This window comes from Osmia bicornis, chromosome 9 (genome assembly GCF_907164935.1).
Source record: "Osmia bicornis bicornis chromosome 9, iOsmBic2.1, whole genome shotgun sequence".
Lineage (NCBI taxonomy): Eukaryota > Metazoa > Arthropoda > Insecta > Hymenoptera > Megachilidae > Osmia > Osmia bicornis.
Genome location: NC_060224.1, coordinates 3,075,916 through 3,094,892, shown reverse-complemented (window position 1 = coordinate 3,094,892; position 18,977 = coordinate 3,075,916). Strand labels below are relative to the sequence as shown.

The following is an 18,977-nucleotide window of genomic DNA, read 5'->3' as shown; positions in this document are numbered from 1 at the left end:
TTAGATACGTTTTATTTTCACTGTGATAGTATAAATAAATCCCATGGAATTCCATAAAATACAAGCTCACCTGATCCAATTACCTAGGTCCTAGGATAACATGATCATCCAAAGAAAGCGAAGAAGAGTAAGAAATCTCTTCAGTGATTCAATGAAACATAGTTCGTCGATTTCGATTTATTGATCTCCTCTTACACGATTTCTGTTCACAGATATACATGTGTTACGACATTCACTATTTACCGGATTAACATAGTATACAAACATATACAACGTGCGAACTATACGTGAACGTTTCCTTTACTTTTTAAATTTTATTTTACTATTTTTTTAATATCTCGGTAACATGTTCTTAGGCTTGAGTATATTATCGATTATGTTATTTTGGGACACGTCACATCGACCATTGATTCTGGAATATTTAACCAAAGGAAACAAAGAAGCAACGATAGTTTTTCTTTAAAGCAATAATGAAAGGAAATAGATTTTCCTTACATCTCAAGCATTCTATAGTTCTATGTTAATAGACGACATGGCACAAATGTACTCTATGATCCAAAACGAATGCATCACGCGATATACCTGGCGTGACCTGGAATTGCCTGGCACTTAGGTGAAACATCGCGAAATAAATGATATCGCGATCAAATCTCAAATCTAATACTATTTTCTTAAATAAATTCTTGAAACTATTTAACAGATGCTTTTCTATGAATAATTTATATATCCGGCGAATGCTATCGTCGAACGAAATAAATTATCATCGGAAAGAAAGAAATAACAAGCGTATCCAGATAAATTACCGTCTAATCACTCGTATACCGATTATTAAAAAACAATCTCTCGAAGTTTAAGAAGGATTCATAAAAAAGAAATATGATAAATTGAAACGCGCCACGAAACACGTCTAATTCTTTCAACATTTTTCCCACCCAAACACGCATCCTTCCTCGATCATTCTTGCAGCCTCTTTCTCTCTTCACCAACGTATACAAAATATGTATCAATTATTTTGATTTCTTCTTACAGGTCCGCCCTGGTTTACGCAGTCGCGTGTACGAAAACGCTAAACTACAATTTTCGCGAAACCGTCGTTGAGATTCAATGAAAGAAATAAAATATCGAATTCAACGAACGATTCACTGAGATCAGACACGCTCTCTTTGATCTAATCAAAATTCCAAGCGGATTCGCTTAATAAGTCGTTCTAAATAAAAATCCATGATTCAATTAAAAATATTTCGATCCACGATTGCAGCAACTTATAAAATTAATAACAAAGTTAAATATATTTTCTACCGACGTGTCGTTGAATTATTATCAAAATTATACATTATGTCAGATTTTACGCAATATTTTGTATAATTAGGATTAGCATGGATATTGCACAACAACGCTTAACGCATTCGAGACCGACGACGCACCATGTGCGTCTTTTATAAAAAATTGATATTCTTGAAGAACAGTCGATGAGATGAATTCTTACGAGGGTTAAATGATAAAAGATAGCGTGTATGAAGATTAAAATTAATATTTGTTTAGAAATGAGTAGTTTAGAGAAATATATAGTTCAAGGAAGATTCATGCTCCTGGGGATCGTTTTGGAAGAAGCACCCGGTCTCGAGTGGGTTAAGTAAGAAAATAGAGATCAATATATTAACCATAATTAGCAGATTCTTAAATAAAGATCGAGTATGCGTACAGCATATATTCTTTGGTTTCTAAGTAAGCTGATATTGAATAAAAATAGAGGATGAAAGCAGTTCTACGTTACATCGAATAAAATCATTATTTCACGAAACCTACTTTCGTCCATTTTCAAAGAAATGAAAATAAAATTTTTCAATGCTTGCAGATAAATAAATTTTTCCCGCTGCGAAAAAGCAGTGCTGGGGAAAAATATAAATAATAGAATATTTTGATTAATTCATTAAATACTCCTGTTTAAAAAAGTATTACTGTCTTCGGATAATAAGAAACTATTATTCTAAATTAAAAATAGGATAAATATCCCTTAACCCTTAATAAGTCATATACATATGTTTCTTTTCAAGTCCTCCATCAAAAAAAATTTCCAAAATTAAACATGCATTAAAACATTTTGATCTCATAACGATCCAGGTACTTATGTTAATAACCACCACCAAATACCATTTCCAAAATAATAGAAAATACCTTCCTCGCCAAATTTCCACCTCGACAGGATAATGTCTCTTTTCTTTCTTTTCTACAAACTGAGTCCACGTGTGTTCCCCAGCACCGCGAGAAACTAAAAATCCTACTCGCGGCTCCTAAAGCTCTGAATGTTCTCGTAGGCGTGTACGTTCTTGTTGTTGTTGATGTAGCTGTTGATGTTGTTGCTGTTAGCCGTGCTACTAACGCGACTGGAGCCGTTACTACCGCGATTGTTAGTAGCAGTATTAGTACGTTTAGCAGTAAGGCAGGGGCCGCATCGGATTGGCATGGGTCGAGCAGCAACGAGACAGTCAACTATCTGTCTTACAGTAGGCATGCAGGTTTTGCTGTACCCTGGAAAACACATATCACATGCTCCATCAGAACCGAACCACGCATCGACTTCTATCACGCTATCTATCGAGCCACGTGTCCTTCAAAATTAATTATATTTTTCAATAATACCCCAAAACTAATTTTTTGTTCGTGTTCAAATTGAGAAAGAGATCATCAACTTTGGCACTGTATTATAATTTCCTCCTTTTAGACCTTAAAAAATGTATAAGTTGTCATAATTTTCCAACATATTTAATTACTGTGTCGCGGTAATGATTTAATTTAAAATTGCACTATAATAAATATGGATTTATAATAATACTGATATATAATACTTTCGTTAGTCGCTTAAAAATATCAAGGTCTGCCCGTGTGGCATGTCTATTCTAAGGTATTAATCTCTTTCTTCAATTTTCAAGCACACTAGGTGGTACGGATTTGATCCGAACACGTGGAGCTTTTGCAAATATTTAACTTTCATTCGACGTAGCGATTGCATGATAGAAGTCGCGTTGGCCAAACACGTTTCACGTGTCTCGCGAGATCATTCAAAATACAGACACAAAGAAACGAAGATACAGGAATAGAAAAAGAGAAGCGGAAGTCGGTCAAGAAACAAGATACAAGGGCAGCCTAAGGCCGTTTCTTCACTCGCACAATTATTATTATTTTTTTTTTTTAAATTAACCCTTTGCGGTCGAAGGCCGGCATATGTCCAGGTAGTACTTTGATTTTCACCTCGTCGTAAGAAAAATAAATAAATTACGATCTTCTCAAAAATACATCAATTGAATTCGTATCTTTCAATTCAATTCATGAATATCGCGCCCTCAAAGGGTTAAACAGTTAATTACCGTCAGCTTGAGCATTTTTTTTCTCGCCACCCTCGTCTAGCTACGTTACCATACAAATAACAAAGGGTTGTGTATAAATTAGATTTGCTTTTTCGAAATTAACCCACAGACTGGCAAAGGCCATTTTTATTTAACACTACAACAATCAATATTAAATATATATCTATCTTCAATTGGAAGAAATAAATTAATTAAGTATGGAAAATAATCAACACTTTCGCCAGTCTATTGGTTAACAAAAAACACAAGTGGCATAAGGGGGTGTGTTAAAAATAAAAATAAAAAATAAAATAGTTCGCAAAATGATTTGCAAACACGATGCTCGCCGACAATGGTTCACCAAGAGGCACGATTGCTGAGGCAGAATAATATAATTAATTAGGCACTATCAAACACAGGTACGCCTAAGAAGCTCAGCCATAACTTCAAATAATAATATTACCCTTTCCATTGCACCTAAGCATTACAATTTCATCGAATCAATTTGAGCAATATCTTTAAAAAAAGAAATCTAGATCAAAAAAAAAGAAAAGATAAACTATTTCATCACAGTTAGATGCAGTGGAGGTTCACCGTGGGAACAATGATTCGCCATAAGGATTTCTCAAGCGAAATTCATGACAAAGAGAAAGAGAAAGGCGCATGACACCGTGCAATAGGATACAAAGATACAAAAAGGAAAGACAAATCGAACCGTGATTGTATTTTCTTATTGTTACACTGGAAAATGAAAAATTTCCTATCGGTCTTAGACACCCCTCCCAAAAAATCAACTATCTGAAATTTTTTATTTTCCATTGTAAAAATAAGAAAACGTCCCTTCTCGCGGAACGGTTCAAGTGACAATGTCAAGGAACATTTCCCCCGTCAATTCCAGATGAAATTCTTCAAAAATGAATACTGATCATCCACGCGAACATGTACACCGATATGCCGTTCGTAGGAGTAAAAAACACGATCTACAAAGGTATCAAAAAACAATTGGCACGTATCTCAATGAAACATCGTTTTGGCAGACGCAATTGGAGAGACATTTCTTTGTCGGCGATTACACACAAGAGAAAAGCGGGTTAATCCTTGGAAGCGACAATTCTCGCCGATCGATGTATCGTAGCCCATCGTATGGTTATCACTTATCAGAGTACTTCGTACAATAACCTTTTTTTTTTTATAATTAATCGAAACGATTCATTTCGTAATAATATTGACACGTAATTTGTAGGATTGTCTCGATGATCTGCTGTTTGAGGTGCGTAAAAATTTCTCTTTTTTTTTCTCATCGATGCACTCGATGGTTAATTACATCAATCAGCAGAGGATTTTCTTTTAGATCAGTTCGTTCGTTAATTTTCTTCTAAAAAGAAATTCGCAAAGGCCTGCGGTTCTTGTGTACAGATATCATTTTTTCTTTTTTAACTCTTTTCTATCCACGACGATCAACGTGCGTTAACAATACGCCTTCGAGATCTCACTTCGATTTTATACTCTTCAAAGAAGACTCTTCGGCGTGAACGATTTTGTAATTAAATAGAATCTGTGATTAGGATTTATCTTGGCGTTGATTTCCCTCAGGAAAATAACCTGTTTTCCTGAGTATAAATATATATTGTATATTAATATATAGATACGTATTTCTTCTAGAGCTATTGTATAACGTGAAAAATCTGGTGTCCCTCGAAGAGGACAGGTTAGCGGTCAGAATTATCACAAGATAGTCGATAAGTCTGCATTCTATAGTTCGCAGGTGACCTAACACGACGTTTCCAAACTAGACTGTGTCACGATAGAATAATATACGTATGTAATAATAAATGAGCGGTTTTCTTCGATTACAGAACTGTCTCTTTCTCGCTGATGATCTTGATACCGTGTTTAGTCAGTATCATCTTCACAGTTTCGTTGTCTCTTGCCTGCAATTTCTCCCTGTGATCATCGAAATCCAATATATCCTCTCTGTCCAAATTCTCAACCAACGAATCCAAATTATCCGTAGAAGAATCTACGTATCGCACATTGTCCGCGGATCTCTGCAATGACTTGCATCTCCTGGAGTTCCTCGAGGCACGTATGTTGTCTGCAGATGCGATCAGCTTGCTGTTCTTCGACCTGAGAACCTTGTCGTTGCTCCTAGAAGACACCTTTGCTAATTGAAGATTATCAACGGAAGAGTAACGTCTCTTATCCTGAGAAACATTCGTTGGATCTTCGATCGGTTTCTTCCTCAACAGAGAACCCTTTCGATTCATCCGTCTGGTACCGCTGGACAAGATCGCTATTTCATCTTTCGGAATGAAATACTTGTCCCTCGGCTTTTTCTTCACGACAAACGAATCGGACAAGTTGAAAGACCTCGATGGGTTATCTCGTATAGGGTCGCTCGTGGAACCGGGACCGTTTTGGAAGCCGCAGTTCTCGATCTCGAAACAGTCCTCCTCCAACGACGGCTCGGTCACGGTTGTATCGGCGATTCTGGAAGCGTCTTTCGGAAGACTCCTGGTGGAAGACTCGAGCAGCCTTGTCTCTCGTTCGGGATTGAAAGTGGCGCATATCTCGCTGCATATCTCGCAGACTTCGCACAATTGATCGCAGTCGTTCTTTCTATCCAGGGCATCGGTGGACTCCTGCAGGTTCCAGGAGCTGCAGATATCGCACTCGGTCGAGTCCTCGTCGGCTATGGAGCTGCAGTTCGAACGAAGGGTGTAAAAATTGTCGTGAGTGGGACTGGAGATTCCCTCCTCCGTTCTCAAAGACATCTCGTTGACGTAACAGCAAACGGAACAGAACTCGTCGACCTGCATGTCCAACTCGTTGGTCGTTATGAGTTGGGAGGTGCTGTCGGCCTTGGAAGGATCCTCGTACACCTCCTGCATCTTCTTGATGGATTCGTAACTCTTCGACTTCTTCGAGAACATCTCCTCGGTTCTTGATCTTCTTCTAGACACGGTCCTCGAATCGTTGGACACTATCACCGAATCGAGACTTCCTTTGAGAGTCGCGTCGTATCGTCTCATCTTCTTCGATTTCTCATCGCTGATCGTCGTGGATTCGCGAATCTCTCCGGTCACCTTTGACCGGGATCTCCCATCACTTCTGGGACTCCTCGTTCTCGAGGAAGACTTGGATACCGTCTTGTAAAAAGTCTGTTCAGACTGGCAAGAGTCTGCGCTCTTCTTCTCTATACTATCATCCTCGAGTCTCTCCTCGCTCTCGTACACCCGCATCTGGCCGTTTTTCGTCTTTCTAGGACTCTTTCTAGCGTTCACCACACTCTTCACGTATTTACCATCGATCTCGAGACTCACGTCTCGTTTCGAGGATGAGATCATCAACGAATCGTCCGAACCTTCTTTAGTATTCTCCGAGAAGTCCTCGGTTATTTCTTGTATCTTAACAGTACTCTCGTCGCTGAGGGATGAAGGTGCAGGCGATTGCACCAGAACGCTTAGCTTATCGATACTACCATCCGATTCACCCTTGTATATCGTGATCTCACCCTTACCCTGTACCCCGCTCTCCTCCACGATCAACGACCCGCCCTCTTTTTCAAACGGATTGTGGATCATCGCGCTAACTAACACTAACACCTGTGTATTGGAACATCGAACGGTATCGTTAGGAAAGCTATCCTGATCGACATCCTTGATGCTTTCCCTTCGATCAACCTGTTCGTCCTTACGGATCATTTTAATCACCGATCGATCATCGTTCGAACGTTCTCTTTCTAACAGAAGATTTTCCTGGTTCTCGTCTTCGGCTGTGTCATCCAGCCCGTATCGCGTAAGCCTGTAATCCTCTTTGTCTACGCTGAAATCGGACAAGGCGCACTCGTGTCGTCCGCTGTTATCAACGGTTGACGCGATGGAAACAACCGAAGACGAAAGCAAAGATTTCTTATCTCGTTCCTTGTCTTTAATTAATTCTACATCATCGATATCGTTCTCGAGAGACGTTCGAACTTTGTTCTCGCTAGGCTTAACGCTATCAACGTCGACGAACGATTTAGCCTCGTGTTTCGACGAGGTGGCGACACGGTTAGGATATATCTCCTCCAGCTGACTGGATCGGGGCTGCACCCTGACCACCTTCCTGATCTTTCTATCATCGTCAACGAAACCTACCTCGTCGAGGATCTGCGACTCGCCGGTTTCGGTGGCGATGATCTGTTTCGCGAGACCTGGATACGCGGCCTTCGCGGTCGTTATGTGTTTCCCGTTACCGTTCTCCGCCACGAGGGCGTTTATGAATTTCTCGCGTGCCTCCTCGAGGCCGACGTGACGCGAGGCGACGCACGCGACGCTCGTCGAATTCTGGATATTCTTACGGAGAACCGTGTCAGGCACATCGATGGATATAATTTCGATCGGACTCGGGGATTCCATTGTTACGTCGCTAGGCGACGGCGTTAGAAAGGTGCTTTGATACTTCGAATCAATGGTCAAGTAATTATTCGCGTTTGGCGAGGTCAGTTCCAACTTACTTCAGTGTCCAAGTGGGATTGGCAGCGTGAAAAACAAAACTTTATGTTTTATATCGTCACAGTTATTAACATTTTTCGTTAGAAGTACCGATTCAAGTACGAAGATTCGGAGAAAATTTTTATTTCCTTCGATTAAAAGAAAGGCCCTTCCAAGCGGAGTGTATACACCTTCATCCATGAATCGGTATTCTTATAGAGTAATGAAATAAAGCTATCTTGTAAACTTAATCTAGTTTAAGATACATCAAATACAATTATTGAAATTTATTGGCAATTACAGTATAAGGGAATTGGTTCTAAACTTGATTTACATGTGTAAATGGAAGACTTAGACTAGATTAATATACTGCTGTATATTGTTTGTACATGATCTATTAACCCTTTCAATGCTCGATAAAGAATATCAAATATTTATTTTCTAAATGATTTTATAAAAGTTTCAAATATACAAAAGCTTTTATATACAATTTTTATTCTAAAATTACCCTGTTCATCTCAAATTATATTATCGATCCTCTTTAAATATGTTTATCCAAAACATCGATATTGAGTGATGAAAGGGTTAAATTTGGAATATAAAATATACAACCGCGTTACTTTGTGCAATAATTTTACAACATCTTAGATGCATCAATTTTGTACACTCTACACTCACCAACTACGTGGAATACGAATGCTATAAAAATATACAATTCTCGTACAAAATACTTAAAAATAAATTTCTGTTCAAATCTACTGGAAGATGTGCTATTAAGTCCCCACTATTTACCATCGATCTATCAATTCAACTAAATTATGTTAAACTCACATTGCCGAAGACGACGTCTTTGCATCGTAAATCCCGTGTTTGTAAACATAATCGATCACAGCATCTTGTAGGAGATATCTGACACTCTCACCTCTCTTAAGTGCCCTTCTTATTCTAGTTGAGCTAACTTCGTTTGGAATCCATTCAGTTACTATGTATATATTGTGCTGTAATCAATGACAAAATTTACAATACATAGACAAATATATAACAAAATTTATTGAACAAGTAACTACCATATGTTTGGAAAGAATATCTGAATCGTATATAAATTTATTAGGATTAGATCCCTCTCTGGTAATAACTACAAGACCATGTTCTCCAACAATTGCATCAATCTGTAACAAAAAATGTTGCATTTAACTCATCTATATATTAATCAAAATAAACACAACATAAAATTAACTTACATCCTCTTCAGCCCAGAGATCATAAGTTCCAAAACTTTCTAACAAATCAGCTCCACACAGTAGTTTAATTTGAATGGGTGTACGATCTAGACTGTTCTTCACATTTTCGGGTATCCATTCCATATCTTCTGGTGATATATTATGTTTAATATTGTTTGCATCATATAACACTGAATTAAGTAGGTTCTGATGGTGTTGTAAACTTAGTCTAGTCTTTGTCCAACCATTCTGTCTGGTCTCCCATGAGCTAAGTCTAATCCAATCGCTGTTCTGTAAGGCTAGTCTCAACATAGCACATCTGTGTGTTGCACTTGCAAGCTCTTTCTTAGCATATGCATCGTGTACTGGTGATATAACTCCACCAACCACAATATGGGTTCCCATTCTATGTAAATGATCCCTGGCTATCTCTGTAAATTTCATGAAGGGGGTAAATTTCAAAATAAACAATATATAGAATAAATATGGTTTCATAAAAATTTCATCATTTAATGCGATCATATTTCGACTTTTATCGATATATTAGTCAATGACATCAACCTCATCGATTACAAGGTGTTATCTTAACAATGTAAATAATCCACGAGCGTGATTGTTACAAAACTAAACTTGTTATACGCCTATATGAAAGCATTTTCTATTTACGTAAAGACTGGATATTGATTATAAGGAGTGATATATATGTACCAAACATTCTTAAATGCATATTGGTTGGAGGGTTATAACTGCCACAAGACATAAGAATAACACGCGTTGGTGCCATTTTTTCTCCGTTTATCTCGCCGCATGTGATGACAGCAGTTTCACTGAACTGCTCAAACTTTCTTCTCGAATGCTCGTACAAATAAAACGCGAAACATTTAATATGATGCGTAATAATACGACATAAATCGTTAGATGACACACAGTAATCAACCACACTACACGAACTACACAGTGACTGACGTTTCAGCCATATTTGAAGCGATGCGACTATAGTAGTCACTTGAGAATTTGTTCTCAGCATAATTGTAATAGCTGCTTATAATTTTCTAACTTTTATACATTACATATTATTCTTTTGGAATAATAATGAATTAATAACTAGCTATTAAGGTTAGTTATGAATTTATAAATAATATTCAATTGTTCGTTTGAAATATGACGGAAGTTAGCCACTGTTCATTCAAGTGGATCTTTAAAGTGATGCAAGCGCGTCGAGGCTGAACTCCGAATTCCGCATCGGTAAAACAGGCCATGTTTGATCGAGAAACTGTTTTAAGCGCCACCTGAATTACTGTATCCAACTAACGGCATTCTATACTACGTTATCTTTCGCAGATACCTAAATGATACATGTATGCTATATGTATAAGTACATAATTAAACAATACTGACCATGCATTGTAAAATTGTATTTGCAATATGGTACACTTCAGAATCTCAAAGGCATAGTTCCTGAAAAAAATATAACAGAGATTAAATTTAAAAAAAAAACCATAAATTCCGCAGCCAATTCGCTCGTATTATTTGCTGCATAATTAATAAGTGTACCATTGAAATAATGATGCAATTATTAATAATCCATCAAATAATAACGATTTTCCAGGTCTCACCACGGGGAGGTTGCTGCGGCTGGAGACCCAGGGAAATATATGTATTAAAAATATGAAAAAATGCAATAATGTTCAAGAAATTATTGATATAAAGGGGAAATAATTCAGATTCTGCTGTTCCAATCTCATTGTGAATTCACGGCAAGAGCAAAAGTTTTCAACTCATGCATTTTTGAAGAAAACGCCGAATTAATGTCAAAAATCAAGAATCTAGACTGCTCTTCGATTTTTCTTCCTGTTTCTTGTATTTCTAACACTATAAAGACAATTTAATTGAATATTTAAAAAGTAATTTAATCTTACCTGTTGCAGACACGTGCTAAACGGACGATGAATCTGATTGGTCGAAATAGGAGGACGCCATAATGGAACGACCAATCACAGGCATTGGCAGAAACTTCGAATTGCTTTGAAACTTTAACATTAAAAGAATGAAAAGATTCGTTGAAAATTATCAACGCCATGTTGAAATATGATCAAGATTACTTTTTTCCCTTTAAAGCACCGAAATATAAGAAAAAAGATAGAAAAATACATAAGATATTAAATGGTAGTACTTCTCGTGACACGTGGGTGGAAAATCGCTGTCGTAGTCGATAGAACGTCGCGTGAAAAAGAAATTCATCGCTTCTTCCAGGTTCGAACTTCCCATTCTTCACGATACAGAAAACGAACGAACTGCGCCCTACAGAAAAAACGAGGAACTAAATTTGTGGTCTGTTTTACCTGTTAGCATCACCTTAAAATCATTTATTGTATAAGATCTATGCAGTGACTACAGATACAAAAAGACTGAAAGTGCTTTTGTTATTAACAATGAGATACGACATTGTTGAATTCAAGATACTGAATAATGAGATATAAGAGTTGGTATTGAAGCAATCTATTTACCGTCAAGCTGCAGTACGAAGTGTTTCCCATTTTTATAAGATAGAGCCGATGGCGTTCGTTCTAAATTCTTGAGGTATATAAATACAAATTTAAGATTACTCGAAAACAAAAGCATGTCCATTGTTGAATCTGTTGTAACTCATTTCATATATATTGCCTGAATTTCATTAAACATTTCAAAATGAATGATATTTAATATTTAAAACCTTCATCATGTCATAAGGCTGCGGTCATCACTAATTCAATCTCTAATTTAAAACTTCAAACAGTCCTATTTCTCTCTACCAAACACTCTATTAGACGAATCTAAAATTCAATTTACTACAACTACATTTTAAAATCCGGATGAAAAATCATGGAATCTCCAACATTTCTCTGTTCAAATAAATTTCATCCAATCATCTGAATTGCTCGTCTTACCTTTGCCAAGACCTAATTTACCTCGTTTCTTCGCCCTTCGCACCCTTAACCAGGTGGATTCGTCCTTGGTCGAAGGGTGCTCGAGGTGGTGAAGCACCGTGTATCGGCCATGCGGAAACTCGCTGCGTGTCGTTGATGCACCCTTCTGCAAAACTCGGTCGCCCGGAGGCTAAAGCTCGGATAAGGGCGTAGGTTGGCCGGATTTTGCGTCGAGGGATCGATTGCACTAGGTGCTCGTAATTAGTGAAGTGCGTGGTAACGTGTGCTTCAAATCGTATTGCGTCACCAAGAGATCCAAGTACATTGCAAGTATTCAAATACCAAGGGATGATTCGAAACTTCCTCCATCTTTTATTTTATTCATTTTTACGTTTCATTTGAGCGACTAATGTGTCATTTTAAAGCTCTTGAAATTCTCTTTCATATACTCTTGCAATTTTAATGGTTCTAGAATTTTATGACGAGGACATCAGTATTGAAGATAAACCGTGCTCTGGTTACTCTGTCAGGGTGGATTTTGAAGTACTCCATGGATCATTTGTTAATCTTGCAGTCTTATAATCGTCAATTACTTGGCAATATCATCTTCATTAATTTGGCAAGGTCAAGAGAATCTCTCATGAAGTTCGATCGCGGTTTGATCTCATCATAAATTAAAACCACCCCGTTTCTCAGAAAGAACGAGCGACGCCACCGTAATTTTTGTCCTCGCAAAACTAAGAGAATCAATACTCTGATACGGTTATAAATCCACAAGATGGCGACAGAACGTGGGTATCTTTGGCGTTTGATCTTTTCCGCGGGATACGAGGCGAATCTCTTCGAGTGACGAATAAAAATGGGGTGGATCGACGTTCACCACCGACAGATAACTTATCTTCGGAGTCGTGGAAGTATCTTGGGATCGTAAAACGTGGCCAATTCAATTTTCCTCGATGGGATCTTCAAATTTGAAAAAGAGATAACGCGTACAAATTTTACGCGCAATCTTATCGTTGAAAATGAAAAAAAAAATTAACTGACGTTGTAAAATAAAATTTGTTTCACCGGAAGGGAGGTTTGATTAACACTCAAGGAACCAGGACACGGGTTTTAATAATACACAAATTTTATTTTATTCATTTTTTTTTTGTCTGTTTCTTCCCGCTGAATCGAGGAAATCATTTGTCTGAGAGAACAAAACCTCTGCAATACGAATAGCAGTTACAAGTAAATATGTACAATAATATAAGTGGTTGCCTTTCCTTTCCTTTCATTTATTTCTTTTTTTTTTTCATTTTCTTATCCGTTTTTGTTTTTAATCATCTGATTCATGTTGTCTGTCCGGTATTTATTCCTACTTTCGCGAGCTGTGTTAATGGATAATCAATTAATCAATTAATTAAGAATAATCATAATAATTATAAGAATCGTACTGAATCGTTAATATTACATCCATCCGGTAAAACGGAGGCTACAATCGTAGGCATACCAAATCGTGACAAATATTGACAAATTGACAAAACATGCCTTTTTATATCTTTCAATTTTTCAATCCATCCCTTCACTCTCTCGTTATCTTTTGTTATCATCTTCGAATCACACTCCACATCGCGATACAATTTCATTCACACCCCTTTATCCACGATCTTAACATTCCCCCCCCTTTTTTTTAATTCGTTTCAAACTGCAATACCATTCCCTCAAATTTTTCATCATCTTTATCTCTCATCGTTTATATACTCGTTGCGATTCATCGGTTCTTAAGATTAAGTCCGCTAAAGCAATCCCTACCGTTGATTAAATGCTCATTGCGAAAAGAGAGCTCAACGTGGCATCTCGAGGACCGTTTTTATCTCGATATATATCGTTCTCAACAATTATTTCTCTCTCTCACACACACTCTCGCACACACACACAAACATCCACACACCGTCAGAAAAATTCTTTGCTACCTGTCCACCCAATTTTCACCTCTGTCTCTCTCTCTCCCTTATTCCCTTCGTTTCAAGACCGTTTCCGTCGGTTTAGAACCCCTCGAGGATCGCCCACGCCGGTTACGTGGCCTCGCCTTACCCCATTCTCTTTCCCTTTGCCATGCCTTTAGCCAGAGAGATCTTTCTTTCTTTTTTTTTTTTTGTCCGTGGCTCAACAACGACCGAGAAAAGGACCGCACTTTTCGTCTGAAGGAGTATCGCCACGCGGCAATTGCGCGATTGCAACGTCGGCACCCGTGAAACCTTTCTTCGTAACCCACCCTGGCACTTTCGCCTTCGCGTCGTCTTTGTCTCTGGCTATTTTCCCGCGTATTTCTTTGCGATCATCGATTCCCGACAGTCGAGGTTACCAGTCGAAGGGCAACCAGTTCGAGAAACCTCGAGTAATTTTCTCTTTCAGCTTGGAAAGGTTTCCAGTATAGTCCTGTCCAAGAGTACACCCAAAGGTCGACCCGATAGTCTACCCTGAAGATAAGCCTTCGCGTTCAGTGTTAAACGTAGTAATTTTTTGTTCAAGTTAGCGACGGATATCGATTCGTTCGCTTTGGTGACACTGCGTGCGAAAGATAAAACCGCTGCCACGAGGGGGTGATTCTTGGACAACCCTCAAAGAGACGATTCTACTCTCGATTATCTGATTAACAGAGATCGTTTTTTTTTACCTACAGTTGTAAAGATTAGTAATAATCTCATCAACGATTATTGCAAACGATCTTGGAATCGAGAACCGATGATCGATGATTCGAACTGACCAGACGCAACCGCGATGGACGATTCTCGAGCGCAACAAGAGACGACGACGTTCTCGTGCTCTCGTTTACAAATGTATATTTTTCTTTTTTTTTCTTTTTTTTTTCTATTTTTTGAAAGTGTCTTTTTGTTGTGTATTCATTATCTTTCTTTCGTGGTAGTCGATGTGTTTTTTTCCTCTTCGAAAAAAGAAAAGCCCACCTCACAATGACAACACGCGTTCACGGGACGTGCACACGGTTTTAAAAAAAGGTACCCGTCGACCTTTTCCCCTTTACAACTCTTCTCCCTCGTACGATCATCTTTTTTATTTATTTATTTATGTATTTTTTTTTTTCTTTGTTTGTCGTTAAATAGTAATCATCTAAACAATGAAAGCGGCAAAACGTCTCGAGGAAAAAGGTGTCCCTGAGCGCGACGAAGGGAGACGACGACACTTTTTTTTTGCTTCTTTGGGAGGGAAGGAAAAAAAAAGGAAAAGATACACGTTCGTCGCCCTTCGTCGTCTTCGTCTCTTTCACGCCCACGATTATTAGTCGCACCTGCACAGGACTGGGCGACACGTTCAGTTTTCTTTTTTGGTAGAAAATGATTCCAACTATTGAAGGATTGTTTCGTTTATTTTCATTTTACTTTCTTTTTCTTGTCGCGCTTTTTGGTTCCATTTTTTTGTTTTTTTTATTTTGGTCGAAAAGAAACATTCAGGATGTAAAATAGATCCTCTCTCTCGCTCTCTCTCTCTCTCTGTACATGTGATTCGTCCTGAGCAGGTATTCGTAAAAAGAAGGGACGCTCTTCTCAAAAAGTTGCATCATTTTGTGAAATCGCATTCAACTAAGTTTCTATGTTCTTTAAATCCTTATTACAAGTTACGGTAGTAATAGTAGTAGAAGTAGTAGCAGCAGTAGTAGTAGTAGTAATAGTAGTAGTAGTAGTATTAATAGTAGGTTTCTCATTTTTTTTTTTATTCCATTTTTTTTATATGTTTAAGCATTTTTTTATCCTTTAGTTTTTCTGGTTCTGATAATCTAATAGACATCTAAAAATAACACCCATTTTTTTCATTATTATTATTTCATATTTGTATTTTTTTTCCTCCTCATCATCATCGTCATCCACCTCTTCCTCTTCATCTTCCTCCCTCGCTCTTTCTCTCTCTTATCTTTTTTTTTTTATTTTTACTTTAGTTATCGATCATCAAGTTATTACTTAAAGGTTCCTTAAACGTTAGACTGACGGCTGCGTGATACACGAAATGAGCTCAAAGGTCCTCGTGATTTCAGATGAAAAACAATATGTATGAAAGAAATATTTTCAAAACAAGTCGACGCATTCGGCGAAATTGTTTCTACAACAAATTGCACGGTTTAATAATAACACGAGACACTTGAGCCCAGAACGGAAACGCAGCTTTTTTGCATTATCCATTGTTGAATTATACATCTTACATATATTTCTAGCGGCTGGAGTAACAAGTATTTTTTTTATTTTTGTCATTCGTTTTGTCAGCTCAATACTGCATCAATTCATATTGCTGCTGTTGTGATCTGTGCCCAAACCGTCATTCACGATAAAAACCATCCACTCAATACTCTTATATCTTCCCTTCTTCAAAAATCCCTCTTTTATCCCTTCCTCCTTTCCTCTCATTCTCTCTGTCTCTTTCACACAGAAAAAAAAACACATACACACACGTGTCTGACCCTCTTTCACACGTTGGTGCATCGATCTTTTTCGGTTACACCCTCTCCAAACTACCCCCTACCCTCGGAAAACTTGCTTCTTCCCCTCTCACTTTTTCCTTCTTTTTTTTTTTGTTTTGTTTTATCTTTAAATATCCTCGTCGATTCCCTCTCAACTTAATCCTCCGCTTCTCTACGCTTCATCGTATGCTTCCCTCTCGTGTTAATTTTAATATCACATTTTCGTGGAAACAGACCGGCCCGATATATCCTTGAAACAACGGAATTTTTTCTCGTGTGAAAACGCGAATCGATCGTTGGTTCAATTATTTTTCAAGACGCGAGGCGTTTACACGTTTTGCACGAGAATCGAGAAGATAGAATTATGGTTGCTGTTATTTTTTTTTTTTTTTATTAGAAACGAAGGGAAAGTGTTAACACGTTGACCGTCGTTAGGATTTTAATTAAAATAGTAGCATGATTTTTAATATTGCTAAAATCGTATTTATGATTAAAACTATTCAAACTGAAGCGATATACCAACAATATTATGATACAAACTAAAAATCAACGTGTTACTAATCTATATTATAGTAAGTCTGACCAAACATTGACTTATTCTACTGTGACGGTCGACGCGTTAAGGGTGCATTAAAAATACGCGATCGCCTCTCTGAATTTCATTTTTAAAAAAAAATTAAAATTCATCTTACAATTATGATTTTTAAAATATTTCTTTTTTCGATTCGTTTCTGCGTTCTCTTTTGCAATACATCGGGCGAGTGTGTCCCTATTTAATATATAGAATACATACATCTTTATCACGCTACAAGGTACTACGAACCCAGATTTAAAACGATAAAATTCATCGTTTCTCGTTTTGTTTTTTTTTCTTTTTTTTTTTCTTTGTCGTAAGAGATATACGGCACGTACAACGACTGGATGGCAACGACGAAAACGAAAGCAAAAGTCACGAATGGTAAAAAAAAAAGAAACGAAAAGAGAAAAGAAAATGAATAGTTAACTTACGAAGGTGCGTTCATCAACGATCTACACGTTCAAGAGACATTCATCGTTAATCACTTAATGAAACCTCTTACTTGTAAAATGTTAATTATGTGTGTTTTTATTTTTGTGTTTTTTTTTTCATTTATTCTTTTGTTTGCTCGTTAGCCCTCCCTAGACCTAACTCGAACAGGTCTCTCCCTCTTTTTTTTTTAATTTTGTAGACTTTTTGTGTGTAATCTATGCATCTTTTTTTGTTCATTTTTGTGTATATATATATATTTATATGTGTGTATTTTTTTTTTGGTTTGTGGTGGTTTTTGGTGGTTCCCTCGTTTCTTTCCATTCATCCCTTCATCTGTATCCCAAAATCGTTCCCCATCTTTTGAAAATCAACCTTTTCATCCTATCCTTCGTCGTCAGCGTTGGCGAACGACAGCCAACAATATTTATTCGAACGATTACACATAATCGAAATCAGAGAAATTTGAAACTGAACCATGATTATATTCTTTAAAAGAAGAAAACAGTCCAACTGCCATTTTTTTTATGTACAAAATTCATTTTCAAAATTTCCTCGTCCCTCGAATAAATACACAATAAATTAAATAAAAGTTTGCCCGTTTTCGTCGTTGCTCGACCGTATATTATTTTTTAAATAAAATTCGAAAAAAAGGAAGAGGGAAGGTTGAAGGAGGCATTTTCGAGTGTTTCTTCTGAGATACGATCAATGCTTATCTCGAGTCCCACCGTATTTTGTATTTGATGTGTTTCGGCCGCGGTTAATCTTCTGCAACAACCAATATGATTGCGTTTCAACTATAGAATATGGTCGATTGTTGATACAACAACGACTGCGGGAGTAATTGTTTACGTTTAACGTTAAAAAGTTCGCGGCTTGCCTTGCTGAAAATATTTCATTCGGCTTGGTCGCTTTTCCTGATGGGATTCGAGTTGAATTCATCTCTTTTTTTTTTTTCTTGTTCTTTTTCTGTAGAAAGATCAATCTTCGAAACTGCCTCCTCCTTTTTCACGTTGGCTGTCGTTCTAAAAGATTGCGTTCTTCTTACCCCCTCCTCGAATTTAATCGACGAGAACATCGTTTCCGTCGTCCCTGTTCGATTTCTGCGTTGTTCGTCGAAGAATCATCTACCACCCGTTCGTTTCGTTTAACCCTCGGCTCGGATCCTGGGTCAAACGTGACCCAATGATAATATTTTTTTTTGTACCGCATCGAGTACAACAGAATGAGAGAAAGAACATTTATCATTATGCCTAGTTCTAGTATTTATTTCAGGTTTATGTAAAAATTTAAATATAAATATTCCAATAATATTATTAAAATAATGGATAAATGGAAAGATAATAATGTTCGAAATTCTAATTTTGAAGACTTTTTAAATTAAGATTAATTTAGAAGGAAATTAATGAATAAAAAATGTGTAGGATCTGAAAAACCCAGGATCCATTTTCCAAGGGTCAATCGAAGGGTACTATGCGAGAAAACTGTCCGAAAAAAGTGTGTTCGCCCAACCCCTTTGACGTACTTCCGAGATCCTTGTATATCCCCAATGGTTAACCTCCGTATTTTTTTTCTT

At 37.3% G+C, this 18,977-nt stretch overlaps 1 protein-coding gene across 7 annotated transcripts in view; it reads right to left on the bottom strand.

Moving 5' to 3' along the window:
- Nucleotides 1-10,158, bottom strand: part of LOC114872134 (nicotinamide/nicotinic acid mononucleotide adenylyltransferase 1) — a 54,297-nt gene extending 44,139 nt beyond the window's left edge. Inside the window, exons 1-6 of one of the 7 annotated variants that reach the window (XR_006829723.1) lie at nucleotides 9,748-10,059; nucleotides 9,061-9,470; nucleotides 8,887-8,988; nucleotides 8,651-8,817; nucleotides 2,176-2,528; nucleotides 147-202 (exon numbers count right to left, since the gene is read on the bottom strand). Coding sequence is in view for 5 of the 7 variants with exons in the window: in XM_029178985.2 (XP_029034818.2) it covers nucleotides 5,195-7,841; nucleotides 8,651-8,817; nucleotides 8,887-8,988; nucleotides 9,061-9,470; nucleotides 9,748-10,066 (3,645 nt within the window). In the remaining 2 variants the exon portion in view is untranslated. The other 6 variants (XM_029178986.2, XR_006829722.1, XM_029178987.2 and 3 more) reach the window with 6 other exon arrangements.
- Between the last annotated feature and the right edge of the window lie 8,819 nt (nucleotides 10,159-18,977).